Source organism: Leptosomus discolor, chromosome 6 (assembly GCF_034619465.1).
Source record: "Leptosomus discolor isolate bLepDis1 chromosome 6, bLepDis1.hap2, whole genome shotgun sequence".
NCBI classification, from domain to species: domain Eukaryota; kingdom Metazoa; phylum Chordata; class Aves; order Leptosomiformes; family Leptosomidae; genus Leptosomus; species Leptosomus discolor.
Genome location: NC_141396.1, coordinates 48,151,328 through 48,175,822, shown reverse-complemented (window position 1 = coordinate 48,175,822; position 24,495 = coordinate 48,151,328). Strand labels below are relative to the sequence as shown.

The 24,495-nt window shown below is 39.4% G+C and overlaps 1 protein-coding gene across 7 annotated transcripts in view; it reads right to left on the bottom strand.

Annotated features, from left to right (window-relative positions):
* KIAA1217 (KIAA1217 ortholog) overlaps positions 1-24,495 on the bottom strand; it is a 346,280-nt gene that overhangs the window by 103,100 nt on the left and 218,685 nt on the right. The window contains exon 3 of one of the 7 annotated variants that reach the window (XM_086467174.1): positions 4,652-4,732. The exons of the other annotated variants lie outside the window; for them this stretch is intronic. Coding sequence (XP_086323300.1) covers positions 4,652-4,732 — 81 coding nt within the window. The remainder of the gene's footprint in view (positions 1-4,651; positions 4,733-24,495) is intronic. 7 annotated transcript variants of the gene reach the window in all.

Here is a 24,495-nt window from a genome sequence, read left to right as displayed (position 1 = left end):
ACACTGCCAGGGAGGGGGCAGCCACAGCTTCTCTGGGCAACATGTGCCAGTGCCTCAGCATCCTCGCAGTGAAGAATGTCTTCCTAATATCTAATCTAACCTACCCTCTTTCAGTTTGAAACCATCACCCCTCGTCCTACCACCACACTCCCTCATAAAGAGTCCCTCCCCACCTTTCCCATAGGCCCCCTTAAGCACTGGAAGGCCTTTATAAGGTGTCCCCGGAGCCTTCTCTTCTCCAGGCTGAACAACCCAAACTCTCTCAGCCTGTCCTCATAAGGGAGGTGCTCCAGCCCCCTGATCATCTTCGTGACCCTCCTCATCTTCCTCACATTTGTGTTAGATCCAAATTATGGTTGTCTGAAGGAAAGATCTTGGTTTTTCAAAAATACAGAGTCTTTGGGGTCCCATATTAGCACAACTACAGGGTTTTACTTGTCTGGACATGCTATTAGTGACATACTGCTCTTGGAGAGAAAGTGAATACTACCCACATGTTCTTATTTTCAAGTATTTATTATAACAATATTTTCTATAGCACTTTCTCAGAAAAGTTAAATGCTTATACATGTTTATATAAACTAAAGTTCGTATTACGTCTGTGCAATGGATGCATTTGGATACTCTTTCTCACTGGGGGAACGGGGGGCGGGGGGATGATTCAGCAGCTGAATGTAACATAAAACCATCTTTCATGACAAGCTCACTTTTCTCTGTGTGTTATTTCACCATTATGGGGTGCAAAAATCTATGGCATCTCCCCTTCAGACATCACCAGTTGGAAATGGTACCATGCCAGGAGCACGTGCACACCAGCATCCGTGCTCTCAAGAGCTGAAGACAGCAGGAGGGCAATTGCCCACTCAACACTCTGCAGACTATGAAGGAGTTATTTACCCTATTCCCTGATGCCTGCTCATGGGCTAGCGGATGTCTCTGGCTTTTATTTCTGTATTTCAAACACAAACTTTTAGTATTACTGTTTTCTGTTGAATCGAAGACAAGTTACAAAGCCAGTCCTTGCTCAGAAGCACTCTCAGTTTGGTGGAAATTTTAATTTCTATGATATGAATGGCCATCTTTCCTCCTTGATAAGGACAGACACAGTGCCTGAGCCATGGTTGCCCACTCTCCCTAGCAGTGAACTAAGGTACCCCACTTGCCTGCAGCCTCCCTGACTTTGAGGCATGTTCTGCATTGAATGCTGCCCGAGCTCCCCCTTGGCTGCAGTGCCACTGGCCTCCTCTTGCTGCCAGTGGTCCTGAGGAAAGCCCGAGCTCACCATACACCACAGGAGTAACACAAGCAGAGCACAAACCACAGAGTCCTCCTCAGGCCACCTGCAGCACAGTAATTAAGCAAAGCAATGAATTCGGTGTACATGAATCTGAGGTACAGCCCCAGTGCAGATCTTTTAATGCTCTGAGGAAGGGAGGAAACAGAAGAATTTTCCCAAGTAAGGTAAAAGAAAGCATTCCCCTTCCCTCCCAGTGTGATCGAGCCGGGGAAGATAATTCAGCCAACAGTGCCAGCTGCCAATGGAAGGTGCTGCATTAAAACCTGTTAATGCTCAGTCACAGCCACGCATTACCAGATCCCATTGCTATGGTGGGTTCAGGACTCCATGCCGAGCAGTTATTTTACTCAATTCTATGAATTTTTGTGAAGGTAAAACTCCTTTCTGCTTCTGACAGGACCTTTATCATCACTCTGTATTCGCTGATGCTGACCCCAGTTTGTTTCACCAAGCAAAAAAACCCATGTCTGACGACACGTCAGAATTGTTCTGCCATATTTTTAGGCTGAAATGATATTCAAATCATCCTAAAAATCGGCATGTTTTCCCAGGAGCCTTGCTAGCTCCTGTTGGTGGCCAGCTGCATGCCCCCTGCTGTGGCAAGCTGCCAAAACCCATTTCTTTTAATCCCGAGTGCTGTGAATCACCAAGCAGGACATCCACAGTCTGCTGACTCCTGCTCGCTCTTCGCAGGACATGGCTCGCTCTTCAGCAGGGTGATCCCCAGAGTTAGCAGAAAAAGTTTTTCATGAAACTCTATTATAAGTGACTGTCATGAAGTAACATTTTCAAACTTTCATTTCTAACTGTAAGTACCTAGATAAATTGAAGCCTGTTTGTCAGGAAAGCTGTGTGTTTACAGTAAAGATATTCATTAGAAGCAATAAAAGCTGTAGGTGCTCAGCACTTACACTGCCAGACCTCTTATTCAGATGTTTAATTGGAGGAACTTGCATTTGAAAATGTTGCCCTAAGGAACTCAGCAGCCCGTCTAAGAGCAGCTTAATTGGTCCAGACAAGTCCGGACTGAAATATGCAACATGCTGTGGCATCTCTTTGGAATACAAGAAATATGAGAAAAACCCAAGCTATCCATGTTAAAGTGTAAAAATATTTTTCAGTATGTTTCTGTCCAAATCCAAGGTTTTCTTTTTCTACAAATGCCAGCCTGAGATTTTAGGGTAGAAATTGAAGTAAAATGATAGACAAAACTAACAGTCATCCATTGGTAATAAGCGAAAATTACACTGAATGAAAGAAATCTTTCATTTTATAATAAAATCATATAACTCTCTACTTTATTCTAATGCTTTGTGCCATTAAGTATTTATTTACATGTGATAGCCAAATTTAAAAAGTGACTGATCACCTCACTATTTTTCCCCACAAAGGCTTCTATGGCTCCATCAATTTTGCTCACAGCAAAATTTGTTCTTTCACAGTCTCTGTCATATTCTTGCATCACAGCTTCAGTTTATTATTATTTTGTTTAAATAAGTTATCCATAAATTCCAGCCTGGACATCAACATTTGTCTTAATTAAAATCTTATGGCAGTTTCAGTTGGAAGCTATTTTTCTTTTCCCTCCTAAAAACCCTACTGTGAAGTATTCATGAGCCAGCATGACCCCTTGTTCCATCCAGGAGATGGCTGCGTTTCATCAGCAGTGGGTGAGGTAGCTCCTACCTACACAATCCCCAAAACCATCATGAGAACTCTGAAGATTAAAAGGGATGATTTAAACAAAACTGTCATTATGCTGATTAAAGGGGAAAGATCTTTACATGCTTAAAACCACATGCAAAAACGAGGGAGGTGGGGGAGAATATATACCAGATGCCTAAAAGTACCTAGGGGATAGTGTGTTCTGATTCAAGAAAATTATTATCTGCCCATCCCTGTTCTCCCACACATGTCCCTAAGGAAAACAGGAGGAGGGTCTGTTTTTGTGGTGTCTGTTTCCCAAAGCAAAGGAACACGATGCATTGGTCCTGGAAAAACCTGTTTTTCTGTGTTTCTACAGGCTAAGAAGGAGTTCATAATTAACACGCTGTTTTAAAAATAACTGAAAAAAGAGCCATCAACACGAAGGCTGGTGAGCTGGAGTGAGGTCTTCAGGGCAGGGTGTAAGCTGCCCTCTGTGTGGGCCGCCCCGGCAGCCAGTGGGCACTGCCAGCCCCCAGCATGAACAAACGCCTGGGAAAAGCAAACGGGAGGCAGAGCTGCCTCTGGCAGCAGCACACCCATGCCAGTGACTTATTTTTAGCCTCTACTCATGGAAGTAAACATGTGATGAAGCGCTTCTCGGAGCTTGTTGCTCTGGCACCTGGGCAGTGTTAGGGGGCTGCTGCAAGAGGGATGCTGTGGAAGAGAGGAGCCTTTCCTGCTGCTCTCTTCCAACTTGTCACCTTTCGCTTCTTTTTCCTTCCCCCGAGGCCATCTCCTTGGCAAAGGCAGGAGAAGCCTTACTGCTCTCCACACCTCTGCCTCTCCCACCCTTCCCTGTGGTCGGGCATGTTTATTGGCCTACTTAAATCCTGTAAGCAGAAACAAAATGAGTCGGGAGGCGACAAATCAGGTGCAAATAAGCCGCTGTGCACCCTGCATGCTCCAAGGCCTCATTCCTGGCTTGCATCACAAGTTATCTTGATGCTTTTGTGAATGTGCTTTTGACTGCAGTAGAAACCAAACAGAGGCACCTTTTACATACTTATCTAAAAGGCATGTGCACATGCACTGCCTGCATGGGAAAAAAAAGGTAACTGTAGTAAACACCCATTCTAAATGGCGTTACAAACCATATAGAAATGGAAGAGGAACTCAATAGGAAGAAAAGTGAGATACAGGTGACTTCACAGGCACACAGTGTACACATAAGTAATTTTGCAAGTTGTAGAACTAAGCTTTTTTGCACGTCAAATACAAAAGTATTTACTCCTGTGCTGTCCTTAACTTTGCAGCAAGACTTTTACCCCTTAAGCCAGTTCCAAATATGTATAAATACATAAATAAAGTTAGAATTGGGACAGCTGGTAGGGATCAATTATTTATTTAGGACGTCTCACTGAATTTTGGTGGATTTCAAAGCATCTAAGACAAGAGTATGGACTTCATGTCTATCATGCCATTAAAGGAAAAGTCAGAATCAAAAAATTGCCAAAGGATGCACATGCATCACGCTCCCATATGCAGTTAATCTATACAAATGACACTTCACTGCTGTGAAATACAGAAGGAAAATGCATGCAGTTCCATATTTATTTGAAACGCTAGTTGTGAAGCAAGACACACACAATTAAAGGGTAACAAACTCAATCCACAGCAGAGTGCAGAAAAAAAAAGTACAGTACTAACTCTCTGAGAGGATTCAATTTTCATCAAGTACCTTTGCATGTCAAGTTCTGAATGAAGGGAGACCAACATGCACTGCAAAACCTGTAGATCAAAAAGAGAAAAGAAGGGGAGGGGGAGAGATAATTGTTAACAGGAAAAGAAAAAGGAGAACAATAGAAATTAAAAGAGAATAACCTGTACATACTGAAAGTATACTGAGGAAGGGGAGGGGAGGGGAGGGGAGGGGAGGGGAGGGGAGGGGAGGGGAGGGGAGGGGAGGGGAGGGGAGGGGAGGGGAGGGGAGGGGAGGGGAGGGGAGGGGAGGGGAGAGGAGAGGAGAGGAGAGGAGAGGAGAGGAGAGGAGAGGAGAGGAGAGGAGAGGAGAGGAGAGGAGAGGAGAGGAGAGGAGAGGAGAGGAGAGGAGAGGAGAGGAGAGGAGAGGAGAGGAGAGGAGAGGAGAGGAGAGGAGAGGAGAGGAGAGGAGAGGAGAGGAGAGGAGAGGAGAGGAGAGGAGAGGAGAGGAGAGGAGAGGAGAGGAGAGGAGAGGAGAGGAGAGGAGAGGAGAGGAGAGGAGAGGAGAGGAGAGGAGAGGAGAGGAGAGGAGAGGAGAGGAGAGGAGAGGAGAGGAGAGGAGAGGAGAGGAGAGGAGAGGAGAGGAGAGGAGAGGAGAGGAGAGGAGAGAAAAGAGAAAAGAGGCACTGAAAAACAATGAAGGAAAGGCACGTGTGCCAGGGAACAATATGGTCTATCAATACTTAATATGCAATATTCGCAGGACCCTTGCTAGTCTCAGTTTGGATGTGCTACATGTGAGGGTGTGCAAAGAAATGGAGAATGTTCTTCTAATATAAGAATTAATGGCAGAGAGTTGTGCCACACAGTTTCAAATATATATCTAGCAAGCATATCTGGCAAGAAAAGGCAAAATATGCATTCTTCCTAAGAAATGATACAACTCTTGGCTGCAGTTAGCAGCAATCACTACAATGCTGTGTTGGTTTCACACTTACTACAGAGACATGGAATCCTTCAAGTAGAATTTAGAAATACTGTATTACTCTTGATTAATCACAACTTCAAAAAGAATAAAAGATAAACTGTGCTATGATTAAAAAGTATTCTCCAATCACATCTCTACTATTCTACATCTGATCTTAAAGCACACAGAATGTGAAAATGTGCTAAAAGTGGTTTCTGGGCCAAAAAATCCCAAATATTTTTCCCTCCAACACACGAATGAAATGCAAATTGGAGGGGAAATCGTCTATTGCTGTTTGAGTCCTTATAGGTGGAGGTCTTAGATTTTCCTTAATCTGCATTTGCCTGTGAGGTGGAGGTGGGGGGTAAAAGAGATTTTGTACAGTGCCTTAAACAACCTTCTCTGAGCAGTCAATTCCTCCTTCAGCTGGAGTCAGGCTCCCACGACAACAGCTGCTGCCCTGTTTGGAGCATGTCGCTATTCATACCAGGCAAAGAAATGCAACTGCTTTGATAACAAGGACATCATTGTTAAAGAATCTTATTTAGCAAGTAATTATAATGCCAACATCATAATTAAGAGTATAATTCAAAGAATCTTTTGAATTTTACAAACCCAGAGGATATGAGCATATGAGAGCTGATTCTGGGGACGAGATAAGCAACACATAAGTATGCTGCGATTTTTCATGTTTTTGTCGACTGGATACTTTGGAAGGGCAGTGCCATTTTATTTAAAGAGAACAATAGATCATTTTTCTCCCTATGATAAATGCATCATTTAGAATTGTTCAAGTAAAATGTGATTTTTACAAATAAGCTATTTATGCAAACACAGTACAAATTAAATGTAGCCTTCCGGCAACAACTGGATAAATTCCAATTCCAAACCACAAAGACAAAACAGTCTGTTGCTAATGTCTCGGTAATACTGAAACTATATTAGGGTTTTTCATAGGGTTTTTTATAATGTCACCACCCCACACACACAAACCTGAGAAGTGTATTTGCCCTTTAATTAAACTGTTCTCCTGATTAAAAAGAAAAAAGTTATGGATTCTCTAAGGACTGAATCCCATCTCAATGCCAAATACATAAGACTTCCAAAGGAAAAATTCATGCTGCGTGTTTGCTTGACATTCAGGCCTCATTACATTATCAAGACCACGCTTTGGAAGGGATGTTACTCTGCACAATGGCAGCATTAAAAAGAGTGCAACAGACACCCTTCCTAAAGCCATTGCATAGGATCAACTTGAGCCACTTAGTCTCCTCAAACTCTGTCACCTCATGGGGAATTACAACTGTGTCACTTTTCTCTGGACTTTCCTACTCCCAAAGGAAGTGAAACATCAATTCTAACCTAAGGGCGGGTAAAGAAATGAGGATGCTTGAAGAAACCAGCAACACTTCCCACCTCAATCCAGGGAAAATGCTGCCTGTATCTTTACCTCTCCCCCCTCCTCTTATCATAACATGGTATTTATTTTAATTTTAAAGCAAGCAGACAGATGAGGATTTGCAGTTAAAATATATAAAACTAGCCCACCTACATCCAGAAGTCTCTCCCTCCTCTTACAGGAGTTGATCTGAAATCATACAGATGTGATGCAGGATTAAGAGCCAGCATCCTCAGAATAAGCACAGTCTTGCAGGAAAAAATGAACCACACACAAACAGGGAACCATGACAGCAGTGCAGCAGCAGGCTTCACCGATTCCTGCATAAGGTGGCAAACAAGGCCTCCACAGTGTTATACAGCAAACTTTGGATCACCTAAAGAAGATTCAGACGTGCCAATATGGGAGAAATACAATCAAGACCATTATTGCAGCCCACGTAAAGACCTCATTATGAATGAAATTTGAAGACATTTGGGCTTGAATCCAAACCTGAAGCACAGCTTCCCTTGGAACCTTCCAAAATATTTCTTAACTTTCTATATTCCTTTCCAAACTCAACACCACACTGATGCCTTCATCAGCACTCTGGTGCTGATGATCTCAAGGGTATTTAAAAAGGGAAAACAATCATGATCTATTTCTTCCTTTCCTCCTAGATTGTACGGAAACACTGAAGTTTTTTTTCCATCTGTGGGCATGCATGTGGATATATATAGTCCACAATAATGGGAAAATAATTCAAGGAGAGCTTTGCAACTTCCAAATGCAGCAAGGGCTGCAATCTCGCCCACCCCAGGGACAGGTTTCCCCATCTCCTGCTTCTCTCGCCAACTCCGTCATTATTCCAGAGAGGTGAGGTATCAGAGCAAAGAGGAGAAAGAGGATGTTGGAGCAAATCCCACAGAAGATTAAAAAACCATGGACTGGACTTACTAAGAAATAAAGAGCTGTAGAGCGCAGAACACTCAACTAACATGCTCTGAGCAACCTCTGCTGGCCAGCAGATACGATCCTACGCCTCCTCCTAAATGGAGCTGGTACAGAGCCTGTGATTTCATTCCTGTATATGAAAGTACAGATCCTTAGCTGGCTTGGATGAACATTACTTGACCAGCTTGAACAGCAGCAAGGACAACTTATAAAAGCTGGGCCTGTCCCAGTGAGCTGGAAGAATGACAGGGATTTTGCACTGTCTGTCACCAAACACCCTCAGAGCAGAGAGGCTCCTGTTGAAACTAGTGTTTAGTCTTCATGAGTTGTGAAAGCAAACAGCCAGAATACAAGAGGTACCAACTCTTGTCCATGCTGGATTAGCATGCAAAGAAACAGATTAATAAAGGAAGGTAGACATATAAAGGTAATATGGAGAAAATCAGCAAAATAGCATAAGTAATTTCCTCTGGAAAAAAAGTGGAAAATATTAGAGGCCAAGGAGAAGAGTGGAAATCAGGGCTGGGACACGGCACGCAGCTAACAGAACAGTTGCAGAGCCTCACTAACGGCAAGTATGAGCAAGATGGAGTGTTACATGGAGAAAAACTAATTTCAGGAGCCAGTCTTTATTGTAATGATAAAGGTACCAGAGACAAAGGAAACAGCTGCCTAACATGTTGCTTTTGAACTTTAAACTTAAACGGAGCAAGTGGTGGCCCTGGAAAAAGGTGTAGAAAGCCAAGAGTCATAGGAGGAAAGCAAAGTTGCCAGGAATGTGTTGAATGTCATCAAATGAAGTCATAAGAAAAGTCTGGGGAATACCACTTGTAAGGTAGTACCCAAAGGATTAGCGTGCAGTAATTTAGGGAGGACAAGGATTAATATCTTGGGGCTGACTGATTGTATTAGTCATTATCCCAAGGCCTTCAAAACAAGGGTGAATGAAGTTACTGTAAGTCTGCTTTGTGGAATCTGCTTGCTAAGCGGACTAAAGGAAAGTATTCACCATTTTAAGCAGGATCAGGCCAGTTGAACACTGAAATTCCAAGTCTCCAAAGTAAAACGCAGATGCTTGAGACATTTGTGTTGATGATTTAGTAGGAGACATCTGTCCCCCTGAGTCAGCCTGAAATAATGTCACAGAAGGGTGTTAGGAGCACACTGTGCTTCCACCATGAGAATGCAGCACTGCTGTTCTTGCTGGCAGCAACGATACAAGCCGAAGTGCCTTTTCACTGAGGTACTGGCAGTGCTGCAAAAGTGGAGAAATTGAGGAGCACGTTAAGCTTTCCTCTTTTTTTTCAGCCTGTGTAATATGCCCTTGACTTACGCTTCTGATGGATTTCAGAAGGGAAGTCCTTACAAAGACAGAATACATTAAACATGTTAACATTTATCGTGGGTCACCCAGGAAGGTGACGAGCTGCTGAGACAAGAAGTGGCTAAAATCAGAGAAACGCACAGATATGGTATAAAGTAAAGCCGGGTTAGCCAGGACATTACGCTGCCAATTATCATCGTTCCCTGGGTTTACAGTCTTTGGGTGAGAGCCTGCAGAGACATGCAGTCAGCCGACGCTGGAGCTGAAAGATAATGAAAACACAAAGGGCTAGAGATGAGTATGTAGATGATGATATACAACTAAACTAGATGCTGACTCATAAGTCCTCTTAAACAGCCTGAAACTGAAGGAAGGAAATGAGGATCAACTGCCTATTTCCTGTGCACAATGGTTGTGTGGGGAGGATGGGAGAAAGTGGTTTCTCAACAATGCTGGGATGGGAAAAAGTCAGGATGGCAACTCAGCTGGGTTCAGGCCAAAGAGGTCCTTCCAAAAGAAATTTTAAGTGCACAAGTATCTGCCAAAAAGGGGAAAGGGCGAACTCTTTTAGCACATGAAAATACAGGCAATGTACAGGATCGTCTGTAAGAAATTTGCAAGACAGCATTTAAGCAACTGCTGAAAAAACTGAGATGGACAATGAGGAGTGGTTCAAAAGGAAGCATGGAAACAAAAAGACCAGTCAAATGTAAACCAGGAACACAGTCAGAGAGATGAGAACAAAGGAAGAGGTCTGCACAAAACATTAGGACTTCTTATGTTTCAAGATTTACATTTTCCAGCACACTCTACCTCTACAGCATCCCTCAAACTGTGTATGTTCTTTGGCTCCAAGTTACTGAACATTAGAGCTGAAAATGACACGTGGTAACTTGGCAAATTATTTCTTTTTATTTTCCAAACAAAAAAAAAATTAAGGTTCTCCTCTTTGTTGTTGTTTTTGTCTTTTTCTCAGTTTTTGTCAAAAAATTCCTAAAATCTTGTGTTTAATTTAATTTTAGTATGAATTAAAGCTAAGATAATATTTTATATGATTTCATACAATATTTTAAAAACATTAAAATCTAACAACTAGAACTAGATAAATTTTAAAACACCTCAAGGGAATCCAGATCATATTCCAAATCATACTTTTTTAGAGATATAAAATAATCACATCTTTAAAGTAAAAAATAGTCTGGTATTCAAGAGGTTCAGAAGTTCTCCAGGGTCACACAACCTTCCCTCTTTTGCTATCTCTCCACTCATGTGGAGATGCTATGCTGAAACCATATTTTTGCACTGTCACAATTAAAATACAACATCATATCTATACTCCAGGTCATGTGTAACATCAAGGACAAACGTTAACTTCTTGTTCACCTTAGACCAGTTGTAAGTCTAGGGTTTTTTAAGCAAGATCCTGCAGGGTATTGTATAGTTCAGTCTTGGCTCCATCATGCATTTACATTTAAAAGTGAATAACTAAGCACATAATTAAGAATAATCATATAAGAAGTCCCTGAGACTATTTTCATTAACAAAGTTAGGTATGAACCAATCATTTGGTTGCTCTTGGGCCCTAAAACCTAGAGTGGTGAGTGCTCATCAGACTCTTCACTTTCCACATTTCACATAAAAGTAACCAATAAAATAAATAATAGAAATTATTCCTGTATTTATGATTTGTCTGTCCCCTGCTACAATATTTAAGTATCACAGTGCAATGCAACATGCAAACCCAGACTGGTTGGTGTAGGCTGGAGAACAAATGATGCTTGGGTCTAATTTCTCTAAGGTAATCTAAACTTGATTTGAATCTGTGAATCTGAACCTGCATCACCCTTCCGTGATGCAAAATTCTATATGCAAAAAGCCTACAGCGTATAGACATGGAAAACTAAAAAAACATTGGCTGAAGTTCTCAAAGGTGGTTGCCTAATGAGCCATACAAGTTTACAAGGAGGTACCTCACCATGCCTCCTACTAATTCTGGTAAGACTTGCAGCGAACAGAGTGATTTTGAATTTGTGGTTCAATAAGGGTTTTCAACCACTGACATGTAATAGCTGAGGTATCTGGCAGTTTAAATATGGATTCAAGCACTAAACTTTATTAAGTGGCAAGAATATTGTCTACCATCTTTCTGTATCTGTCCCACAGTTAGAAATGGAGACAATTAGACAAACACTGTATATTTGTTTCCAATAGTTTGTCTCTCCTGTTATTCCCTCCCTTCCTCCTATTGTTACCATCTCTTCTTGGAATCACAATATATTGTTGAAGATAAACAATAAAAAACTATTATGAATCTTTATAAAGGAATAAAGAAACAATGATGACCTAAGAAGGAAAAGATTTTCATGAGCTGTCTCCAGTATTTTGAAAAGTAAGTAAGAATAATAGAGAAAATACGATGTGTAAAGAATATAGGTGTTCCTCTCCTTCATTTTTCTGTGGTATTTTTCTCTCAACTTTATTTAAACAACTGGCTGACCAGGTTATTAATACAATAACCATCACTGAAAAGCACAGTATGGTGTTTGCAATGACAACTGATAGTCTACTGAGAACAACATCCTTCTGAAATACAGAAAAACGCGTGGCCTTGCCATCTTCCAACGTTCATATTTAATTGTAATGTTTCTTTTATAAGTTCTTTCTTTTAGACTTCATTTTGGCCTTCACTATTGATTAAATGTATCTTATTTTCTAGTCTGTGATCAGCTCATCCAATTAAACCTTATAAAAGCTACTTAAAGTGATTAAAGTTTGGGTTATCTCCTATTCAAAAGTGATAAGGTTACAGGAGTTACTCCGCCCCCCAAAAAAGTAAAAAAAATCCTAAAATTATATGGTAATTACTCTAGCATTGGTTCCCATTTCAGTCCTTACAAAACAACTTTTCCTGTCCTGGGCCCACCATCTAGAAGAGAATTCACAGTACCTATCTCCCTTACAAGGCTTCTGCAGTAATTAACTCATGAACAGTTTCCAGGGCACTGCAGGGAAAACTGCTATAGAAAAGTATCACATTCATACACCACGTTAAGTTTGCTCTTAACCTCTTGTAAGGATCACAGTAGCAAGGTTTTGTTAACTACAGTCTCCTAGATTTTCTCTTAGAACACCTAAAACTTTGAACTACAACATCAAACATAACTGAATTTATTACCTTCCACCCCTTACACAAATACCTGTCATCTACACAATTACGAGAGATATGAGCTCAGAAATGCCTTTGTGCAGCATATACCAGCTTACACTTGAATAGTTACAGAGTAATTAGAGTGGAATCCAGCTGAATAAGTCAGTCTTATTATCTCATAATATCAGTTATCTCATATTAGTGAGATAGAAAAATATTAAGTACATATAACATTATACACAAACAGTGAGATTCTGCAAGGTCCTGAGTGAATCCTGGTTTTGATACAATCACATATCACTGCTATGATACTACGGGCTAATTAATGCCAGCCAACATTAGGTTATGGAAAATTATCTTGACATCACTATTGCAAAACAACACTGTAAGTTTTCATTGATAAGGAAATTTAAATATTAATTTCAATTTCAGGTTTATAAATATATATATTCAAATATTATATATTGTTCAAATGTCCTTTTTGCAATATGTTTTATTACATATTGCAAAATCTACTTCTTAAAATTATCTACTCACATTTAAGGGATACAATGTAAAACCAATAATAAACAAAACATCAGCTCATTAATCAGAACTGTCAGTTCAAATATATCTCATTTGGAAACAACAGACGGATGCTACTGGCTTTGTAAGCCTTACAGAACAGGGACTAGAGCTAGATTTGGATTTCAGGAGTTGATGTCATCATTGTTCACAAGCCAACGGAGGACTTTAAAACTGCAAAGAATCTACAGCACATAAAACAGTTTCCAACTTGTAAGGGGTCCAGGCCCCGCGCCAGTGGATAATAATCTACAATACAGCTTAAGGTTTTTTCAGACGAGAAACTGGGGGAGGGGATGTAACACATTCGTGTAGAAAGGAATGTGCAATTCCATATTCTTATGTGCTACAGAGAGATGTCTTTCTAAAACCTTTTTTCTTGTACTGTACATGTCCTCTCTCCAAATGCTTAAATATTTCCCAAGTTGGGATCTTTACTTTTTAACGTCTTTGTTCATCAAAAAGCTATCTTTATAGTTACAGTGCTAGCACCACTCACAAATGGCGAAGTACCAAAATAAAGAGAAAGCAAGCCTTATATGAGCCAATAGATATATTTTCTGGGTGTCAGAGGGAGATTCAGTGAAAAGAGTATGTACATTTGAATTTTCTCTTTGCTGATTTACTTTTCTTTTAGCACATATGCATTAGTATTCTTAGAACTGCTGAAAATTTACCAAATCAAAGGTTAAAACTTTGAAATGAAGGAACCTTTAGTAGACAAAACCAGATGAGCAGTACATAGTTTCTTCTGCTCTTGCATGAACATTCAATGACCTCATATTCCTCAGTGCCTTCCTTCCCCTAAATTCAGCAAAAGACAATGTTATCTGTTCAAACAAAAATGATATACACAAATATTTGGAAAAGTTGTGTCTCGGTCTCTTTTAACTACATGTCACAGTCTTCACTAGCCAATAAATACTGTAGCCAGAATATAATGTAAGTTTGTTCGTCAGCATTACCCATTTGCCTGGCTACTGAAACTATTGTAAGCGCATGTGTCTCATGATTTACAGGTATGCACACAAAAGGAATCCTGCCTCCGAAGAAGCTCATGGAATGTGTTTTGCTACAGGCATTAAAAGAGGGCCAGGATTTCACTCCTACAGTGTTACCCTCTTTCAGTGACTCTAAGCCTTAAAAATGGATTTGAAAGATTCAAAGTGAAGAAAGAATGGGTTCTAACGTATTGTTCTTTCAGGAATTTTCTGAGAATAATTCACTTTCCAACAGGTGATTCTGTATGAAATAGCTTATAAAGCAAAACATACTGGCAGTCCTCCTTTTTATATGTGACTGATCACAGCTGAAGGTGCCTAACCTTGCAAAAATAAACGTGTTAATAGACTCTGCAGACATTCTATGGTAGTTTTTGCCTGCTCTGTCTTGGTGTTACCTTGGAAACTAGAAAACAATTCCTATTTTGGTCATGGAGCAATACTTACATTCTTTTTTTTGGTCTTCGTTCCTCATCATTCACTTGCATGTTCTCTGTTTCCAAACATCAAGATCTATTCTCTGATGGAACTGTTAGTAAGGAAAATTCCGTGCATGGTAAATGACAGCATCTAAGTGTGCATTGTAGAGGCGCATTTTTTCCCCTCCATGTCCTCAAAAGATCATCTTCTTGCTTGCAATTTGCATCAATTCTGATTGGGAGAGATGATGACCCTGAGATGTACTCAGCAGTGACATACTACCTAACATGCTGTTTACAACACAAACTGACAACACAGGCGTAGTTGGTCTCAGGAATAACCGCCAGGCTGACTAGCTAGAAAACATAGCTCTTATTCCACACAGAAAGGAGATGCAGAGATGAAGACCATTTATGTTGCATATAACAGGTGTATGACAAATATTGCATACTATAGGATCTTACAGAAGATTGCTGCAGAAGAGAGACTGAGGAACTTTTTTTTCAAAAAAAAAAAAATCTGAAGGTTCTGGGCAAAAGTAATTAAAAACTGAAGAGATACTCTGATCTGAGTAACTCAAGAGGGAATGCCAAGTTCTTATGAAGACATGAAAATATTCCAGTCTTCTACTAGTATTGACTGTGTTACCCTAATATCCCTTTAACCCTCTTAAATGATTTCTCATCATCAGTCATTTTCTCTAGTTATTGAAATTCCCAGAAGCATCATTATTTCTCTATTTCTAAAAACCAAACAGAAAACCCAGTCTGACAATGAAGGTGGATTAAGGAGCATTCTGAGAAAGCAGATGTCAAAGGGAGTTCACTGAAGATTAGGTAGTGTAAGAAAGCTAAGTAGAAAAGAAAACCTAGCAGATGATCATATGGGCTCTGACATGCATTGACCAAGCTTTCAGTTCTGCTTATCTCAGGAATTGAATAGATGGCTGGTAATTTTGATAGCATCCAATAAGGCAAGGGCATAGGTTGTACAACACTGCTGAAATAAACAAATTTCTGTTTAATTTTTCTGAAGGAACACTGAATTATAAAAAGAAATAATAATTCAATTATTTCAGAAGCTATTAATAAATAATTTCATGTCATGTATCTTTCTGCGAGAGCGCTAACAGAAGTAAGTATGGCACAGCAAAAGGACCCAGCAGCAGCAATACCTAGTTGTCTCTTCTGATTCACTGGTGTGGTTCAATAAATTTATAATTTCACAGACCCTTCTGGGATGTGAACTGAGGGACTGTTTGTTGATTTTATCAATAATGGCTTAGATTCCTTCCTAATAACTACTACTTTTCTATAAATTTCACTTAAATCTGCCTATCCCGAAAATCAAAACTTTTAGGAAAATTCTCATGAAGGAATTTTAGGTTCTAAATGGTAGTAATTGTTAGGAGAGCATTTGCTGCATTTCAGAACTCAAAGATGTGAAGTTTATATGCATGTGACCACTCGTTTGTAGGACACACAGCTAATTCAGTATCAGATTACACAATTTAGAAATGACTGGTTTAAAACTCCACAAAAATTGTTTATCCATTAAAAAGATAGACCCTTCTTTAGGAAAGGTTTGACTGATAATGGCAGTTAGAACTCCCCAGCAGTACTACTTACATTGAAGATTACAATGATAACTTCTGTGTAGGAGGAAAACTGAAATTGTTCTACTAAGAGGAATGACAGAAAGGCAGACAGTTGAATAATACAGAGAAAACAAACATAAGTGAAGAATATTCAGAAAAGTATGTTTCTGAATTAGCTAGATATTCTTATTTTTTCTTGCCTGAAAAGAAAATGAAAATTAAAAAAAAAGATAGGTTTGTGTACAAAAAACCCACAGATGTCTTTAAAAGCATTTTTTAGACAATGCTAATTTGGAAAGGCACCTCTCCCATCATGAACCCTTTCAACCTAGTCAATAGAGTCTGCACATCCTGTTTACACAAAATACTTAATGGAAACTTGGAACAAAAACTATTCTGAAAGTGGGCAACTCTCTCTTTATGCCTTATTAAATACTAGACAAATAATGATAACATATAGTCTAGAATTAATCCTTATTAGATAACATTTAAAAGGGGAGGACAGACAGACAAAACAGTACTTACCCTTTGAAAAATTTCTTCTGAGGATCTACGATAGATACCAGCTTATTAAAATCTGCAACACCAGCTACAGTATTTATTGTGCAAGGACTGAGAAAGGTGTGTTAACAGCACAGTCCAAGCAACAGGTAAAAGAGTTTGCAAACTCCTGTTACTTTGTCAAACGTATACCCCAAGCAAGCAAGCAAACAAACAAAGAAACACTACCGAAAGTTAACCTTCACAAGGTGAATGAACCACTTTTCAGATGAGCTCTTAAACTCCAGACCACACATTAATAGGTGGGATACGCCTGATTTTGGCTGCAGGGATGATGAAGGAAAGTAGCTATCAGTCACTTTGAACAACTTCAGCCAAGGCCATAAAAGCCAAAGTTAAGGTGGCTACAGAGCTCTCCAAAATTGCCACACACTGGGCAGTTTGAAGGATGCTATGAGCAGTGGGGAAACACCGCTCCAGCCATACACCCTTCACCTGCCAGCTGTCCCCTATAGAGCTGCATATGTTTAAATCCGTAGGCAAATCTCCAAGCAGCAATTTTTGTTAGCTCTCAAGCTACTCGATTCATGTTGGTGCAGGGCAGATCATCAAGACAAACATGGACCTCTGGCCTACAGCACAGCAGCTCTTCCAGTCTTGGCCCCCACCCCTGTGATGGCATCTCCTCAATTGCACTTCGATGAGTTGCTTTCATCAAATGTTGCAATTGCTTATAGGCAGTAGATGGAACAGATTTAGCTTAATTTAACTCATGTGCAAGAAAAAGAAATGTCAGTCACGTGTGAAGAGCCAGGTCTCTCTCTCTAGACCGCCACAAACCATCCATGGGCTGTAGCTAAGAACATCTGACAAACTATACCTCGCCTTCACGTATGCCTTACAAATTATCTGGTATTTCCTGAGTGTTTTTTAAATTTTCCTTTTTGGCTAAAAGGAATAATAAAGTAGTATTTTAAAAGTGCAATCACAACGCATTATAGCACTTGAGAAATCCTTCTAAGTATCTGCTCTTTTTGGGTAAGATAAAGTGCTTCTTTTCCATAGTCAAAACTGCTGGCAGCACAAAGAAGGGAAAACCAGCAACTATGTAAACTTAAAAATCTTTATGGTGGGTGTGGAACAGTGGCATCAGGGAGGGCAAGTCTTCCTTTGGGCAGCCTAATTTGCAAAGACTGTTTTGTTTGCCAGAAGGGGGTCTTCCACTTTTTTATCATGGGAAATGAAGTAGCAATAAAAGTAAACTGATAAAGACTTGCAGAAAATGCTATGCAAATTGCTGCAAGTACAGTCACAGCCTACCACCTCAAAGAGCTGCATTGCTAATGCCTCCATCTGCTATTTCACAACATCCTGTATTAACAGCAAAACACATTTCCAAATTGTATCTCTCTGTTTTGTGTGTGTTCTTTCTGGACCAGGCTTAACTCATTAGAACTAAGAAAACGCCCAGAAGCAATTTAGATTTCCTCTGTCTATTGCAAAATAGAGGCCTCAGAAGAAACCTTTCATCAGTGTGCTATTGGAAAAAAAAAAAAAAAAAGCTGGGAGGCAGAAATGGGATAAAATCCTCCTAGACCTCCTTACAGTTGAAAACTGGCCAAGTCAAAGAATAATTTCTAAAGCAACAGACTATGCTTCATCTCTTTTCCGATTACTATTTTCTGGTTAATAAATGTGATCTCCCTAGCAAGTACGACAGCTTTCTTAAGGCACTGTAGTTTCAGTTAAAAAAAAAAAAAAAAAAAAAAAAAAAAAAAGAAGAAATAAAAGGAATTTTAGTAAACTTACTGGCAAAAGAAGCCCATTTGAGTATCAGAGTAAAAAATGTTTGCCAACTATGTTCCATGCTATCATTCCTTTTCCTGATTTTCTGATGTTAACTGGAGTGGTTCAGAAAAGCACACAAGAATGGTTGCTGTGAAGTACACATTTTGCTGGAAGGAAGAAGTCAGCTATTCATATAGTTGAATTCAGTGGCACAGAGATGATGTAAAATCTACAGCACTAATGTTGTATTTCTACAAACTGCAAAGCTTGGAACTCTGAAAATACACAGCTTTAACAATCTGGCTTCTAAAACAAGAGTCACCAGTCATGGTATTAACTATTATTATTAGTTTGATGCCACGGGGAATAAAAGAAATAATGTGAACTACTACCAACCTTTACTTTGAATTTTTAGTAGCTGTTTTGTTTCTGACAAAGTCATTCACTAATATACCTTAATTTACTTGCTAAATAAAGCATGTAGAGCCCATCATACTATTTATGCTTCAGCTGTAACTGCTTGCCATATCCAAGACCAAAAAAAGACAGGCCCAATCTGCCAATAAATATTAGGGTCTTAGAGAAATAAAAATGAACTGCTTACTATTTACTAAACCAAAGACTAAATAGTAACAACAAGGTACATAAACTCAAACAGAGACATGTTTTGGTTCTCAAATATTGTCAAGCAGTCAAATCTGGCTAGCCTAACCCATGTTGAGCAGTGATTAATCCTGCAGCAAATGTCTCTGAATTTCTAGCATTGAAAACAAACAAATAAAAACAAAGGCAGAATGCTCACAAGAAACAATCCAACTACTTTCAAGTCGGTGGAGGTACAGCTGGTTGTGTCAGATGTTTAGGGGATTTCTTCTGTACCTTTGGTCTTCACAGTTTTATATCTATATTTTCATCATTCATTATTACCTTCATACTCTTCCCTGCATTTTCTTGAACTGGTGGTTCTGAGGGCCATGTCTCACCCCTATGATACTGTGAAGACATGCAAAGCAACAATGTCACATGCACCTGGTGGCTGTCCGTTCCCATAGACTGCTGTGGTAAGGGGAGAGGCTTGCCACAAAAAGTAGCTCCAGGGCACCCAGCATGTGAAAACGACCCTAATTTTCAAAACGAACTGCTATTTTCTCTAAGGATTCACCTTTGATGGTAAATGATGCCCCCGTAGCTTTCACACTGAGAATATTCAAAATCCAATATTCAGTCCTTTGCACTGAACTCAGTTACCACTCTGATGCATAGGGGCAAGGCGTCTGGGGAGGGAGATGCCCTTAAAAACTTCATGCCAGGTGCTGAATGTACCTGGTGTCCCATATAGCCATCATACAGGAAGGAACGATCTCAGCTAGTTCTGCCTGGCAAGCTCTACCAGACGTGTTTGTGAGGAAGCCCCCAATTCGTAAAATTTTCAAAAGGTGAAGCAGATACAGAACACTGTTAATAATATTGCTGAAATACTTCAGATCTTTAGCACGGCTGAATTGTTCTGCATTGTGTCCCTCAAATGGTCTGAAACCTTCCATGTTTATAAAAAACCAGATTCCCCTTCAGGCAAAGAGCGCTCCACATTTCAAAGCAAAGTCAAATACCAAAAAATCATTCATTTGGAACCACAGCGAAAGTTCAGGCATGTTACTGAGCAAATTTCACTGAAGGCTCTAATGATCTAATGAGGATGGCTTAATTGCATTTGGCTTTGAAACCAAAGCACTGCGCCCAAAAAGGAGAGGGTTGTTCTGCAGTACAGTAGCAGCTCCCAGCCATACGAGGAACTGTGTGAAAAAGGATCCACACAGCCCACAGATAACTCCTCGCAGAGACTCAGTTGCCATAACAAGATCATCTGGAATTGCAAGCACAAACAACATGCCTATTTTTGGAAGTACACTTGATCTATTGCACATGTGGGGATCTGAACACCTCCTGAGAGGGGGAAAATGATGAGGTTATGAACATTTGCAAAACAATTTGTTTAAAAGCTCAGAAAACTCATGAATAATAATCTGGGCTAACCTTTCCTTAATCACTTTCTTCCTGCTTTATAAAAATATATTATTTGAAAACCATCACCACTGCTATCTTTTTTTTTCCATGCTCCCTCTTCTCCAATATGTATCTGACAATTACATTGCAACTGTGCTCTGAAGGAAGACCTGAAGACAATTTTTGAAAATTCTCTTTGTAAATCTGTAAACAAAAAAGAAATATAAAAACCCTACAGCCCAAACAGCCCCTTCTATTGATTAAGTGGAGAGTAACACTGCTTTTATTTTAATTCAAAGGGTTCAACAGTCTTTGTTCAGAAGACTATTTCTCCAGTCTGCTACTGTATTGTTGGAAAGTTTTCATCTCTAAGTATGACAGAAAAGCAGAAAAGCTAGTACCCCACACACTGTTATTATAAATTTTGTAGTTATTTAAATAGGTGACAATTAGAAATGCTCACATTCCTCCTGAAAATTAAAACACACAAACCAAGATTAAGTTAAGAGGAACCCTCCAGTCTGAACCCAGGCAATGAGTCTAATCCAAATCAACTTCTGTTAGAATAAAGCATATCTTAAAAAAAAAAATAAATCACGTTGATTAAAAAAAAAAAACAAACCTAAAGAAGGCAAGAAAGAAATCAGTGCTAGAGAACTCCTCACACCCCTTACCTAGCTATTCCAGTGGATAGTTTTCCTGATGTAAAAACAGAGACTCCAAACAGCATGCATCTTGTCTTGAGTTCCAGCTGTTTGGATCTTGATTAAAGTTGGGAACTCTTGCTTACTCCGATGAATAATCTCCTCACGCTATTAATTAGAAGGCTTTTCTGGGTCTTCACCATTCAACACTCTTTATGAACTGGGGAAAGCAGAACTAGAAAAAATCTTTCTGGAATAATTCCTTCCATTCCAGTCAGTTAAGTAGCGCAGTCTTCCTAGCTTTACTCAAGGCCCCTTGCTCCTACAGACCCTAAGGCCATGCAGGCTCTCCCACTCCAAGTCATATCAGGAGATCATGGCTGGTTGAGTATCTAAAGACAGCTCTCGATTTCTTCTCAAGTCAGTGCTTCGCAGGCCCGAGTCCTCAGCATCTTGCATGGCCCATGTTCTTTGCTCCTGGATGCATGTCTTGACTTCTGGCTGCACTGAAAATCGTATTACCATTTTGAGTCGAGTTAATTGGTTGATGTAGATAATTTTGTACTAAGAACTTTCTCATTGTTGACTATTTCCCGTTCTTGAACCATCAGCTAGCTTTCCCCACTAGCTGATTTTACTGTTTTCTTCCAACTGAAACCCCAGTAAATATCACAGGCTATCACAAGCAATTCCTATATTCCTGTTCTTACTGGACACATTGAAAATTAGTGTGATCAGCCTGGAAAACTAAGTGGAGTTGATCACATCTCCTCTGTTCTGTGCAAATTTTCTGGAATACTGGGTCTTTGAATTAATATTGAAACAGACCTTTTGTTCTCAGCATACAGCTAGTGAAATTACGTAAAAAATTGTTACATCTCTATCATTAAAAAATCCAAACCACAAAATCTGTAGGCAGAAAATTCCCTAACTGAACAGCAGCCTGTATAAGTAAATTCCTCACACCAGACACCATGAGTACAAGATGAACTCAGAGAAGGGGGCATAATTCTGTCCCTTAAAAATAGAAGAAAAGGAAAAAAAAAAAAAAGAGAACAGCTTAGGTCTGAGCAGACTGATGTAATAAAATAAAAACTAAAACCCCAACAAACCAAAAAAAAAAAAAAAATGGAGAAGGATAAATAGAAGAATATTTGCTCTAAAGAATAATGGTTTTTTGCCTGACAAAGCAGGTTATCTTTCAAAAATGCAAACCATGACACATTTTCTAATCCCTGGCCCAATCTCAAACTGTGCAGGGTGATCAGACTTCAGACATGTTTGCTGGACCTAATCTGCAAACAATATGGTAAGACTTGAAAGTTTGTTAAAAAATAAAAATCTGTCGTTTCACTGTAAAGAAACATGAAATGCCCAAACCAAAAGAAAAGATAAAAGAGGAGAAAATATTTAGAGGTAAAACGCACACCTCTACTGTAGGTGTCTAATGAGAATAAACTCACTAGTATATACTCCTGCAGTACCCATGCTCTAAGTGCCCCCTGTTAGGACATACCTCTACTAAAAATGCAAATTTTTTTTTTCCCATTTCTAGAGGGACTAATTAATTAACAAGGTTCATCACAATAATCCCGCACCACATCAACAAAGACACGCAATTCACTTTACTAGACTAGGGAAAGATCTCTGAGTATCTGTTGTTGTAAAAAAGTGTGTAAGTGCACACTCATGCATATTCAGATAATGGATCCGGTACCTGCTTGTTGGCCCATTAAAGACAGAGGTTTTACTGTTAGAATACAGAAACACCGACAAAACATAAACATATAAACCTTCAGTCCAAAACCTGGAAGAGCTGCTTTTGGCACTGTAAATGCCAAATGCTTTGAATTCACATGCATGTGGAACATGCTGACAGACGTGAGACCTCTCTCTGGGAATTTTGTATGTGGACTGGCCCACGCAGATCTATCCGTTCAGCATATTGGTACACTTATACATAGAACTCTGTACTAATCAATGCATATGATGATGTGTGACTGCATTAATATCTACCCTCCATTTTTTATAGTTTTCACTTAAGTATCATCTCTAACTTTAACTTGAAGAGCACTCACTTTGAGCTTTATACCTTAGTTTCTTTGTCACAACTATCAACAAGAACCCTTTGAAAAATGTCTCCCTGCTGAACTAGGAAAATAAATTATTAACAGACAAAGTTTCTCGACCAAAGAAACTTTAGCCTGTTGACAGATATTCAGTCTGTCTGCCATTGAAGTCAGCCACATAAGAACATGGATCATTAAGCATAAATCCATATCTGAGTTTATAACGATCTCTTTTGTATCTCAATGCAGAGCAGGTCAAGTACTATCATTTTTAACCTATTCCAGAAAAAAATAATGAACAGGGAAGATAAAAGAACTGCTGAAAAGTTTCTGAATAGAACTTTCTGCTTCAGATCAAGATTTGAAAATCATTCCCAGCTGTTAAATCTGAATTCTTAATTGTACACAAGAGGTTGAGGGGAAAATAATCAGCAGATGCAGCTACAGTTTGTCATATCTGTGATTATCTGTTCTACACATGATTTACGGTTTTCAATCATTCTTAGAGAGACAGGCACCAAATTTATTCTTTCAATACTGCTATCTGTGCACAAGTATTTAATTATAGGCTCCCTCACATTTTCTATGGAATAATTCTTGAGTGCAGAATGCTGTATTTCAATTCCTGGAGCTTATACTCTCAGAGAACAGAAAAAAAAAAAAAAAACAACAACAATATCAGGGATTTGTGGTGGCAATTCCAAGACGCTAAAAGCTCAGGCCCACTCCTTGTGCTGTTCTGTCCCCTAACACCTGCTTTCCCCAGAAACTCAAATAAACCTAGCCATAAGGAAAAAAAAAAAAGGAAAGAAAGAAATGTCTGGGGAGGAGAAGATGGGGAGGGGTGAGGCAAACACAGCAGTTTGGGTTATCTCTTCTTTTTTCCATCACCTCACATATTCCATCTCCATATCCCAGGTCTCAGACAAATCTATAAAATTACAGTCTACATGTGCTTCAACATGTTGTTTGAGAGAAGCAAGTTTACAAAGAATTCAAGCCTGAACACTTCTTCATTTGCAGCCTTTAATCATGTCTTCCAAGCATGTTAACCTGAATACTAGGAATAACATGATGCTTCCAGGTGTGCTGAAGTGCGCCAGGGCCTCCTCATGTCTGGTGGAGCCCGTATGCAGACTGAGAGGGTGAAGGTATGGACTGTCAAGCTCACAAATGTGTTAACAATTTATTGTATAGGTCTATCACACTTTCATGTCAGAGAGGCAAGAAAAATGGATATTTAACCCAGTAAATTGTGTTGCTCTGTAACACAGAAGCCATTACAACATGGATGAGATCTAGAATCTATTAAAAGACATAATGGAAAATAAAAGCTAAACATAAATAAGTCATTCATTTGGAATTTCTTTTAAAAATATTGAAAGGCATTAGACACAACCAAGATTAAGTATCTGTAAAATATATTTTTAAAAGACATACTTTTTGTTTTTTCACCCAGGCATATGAGAACAAAACAGTATCTAAAACCTCAAC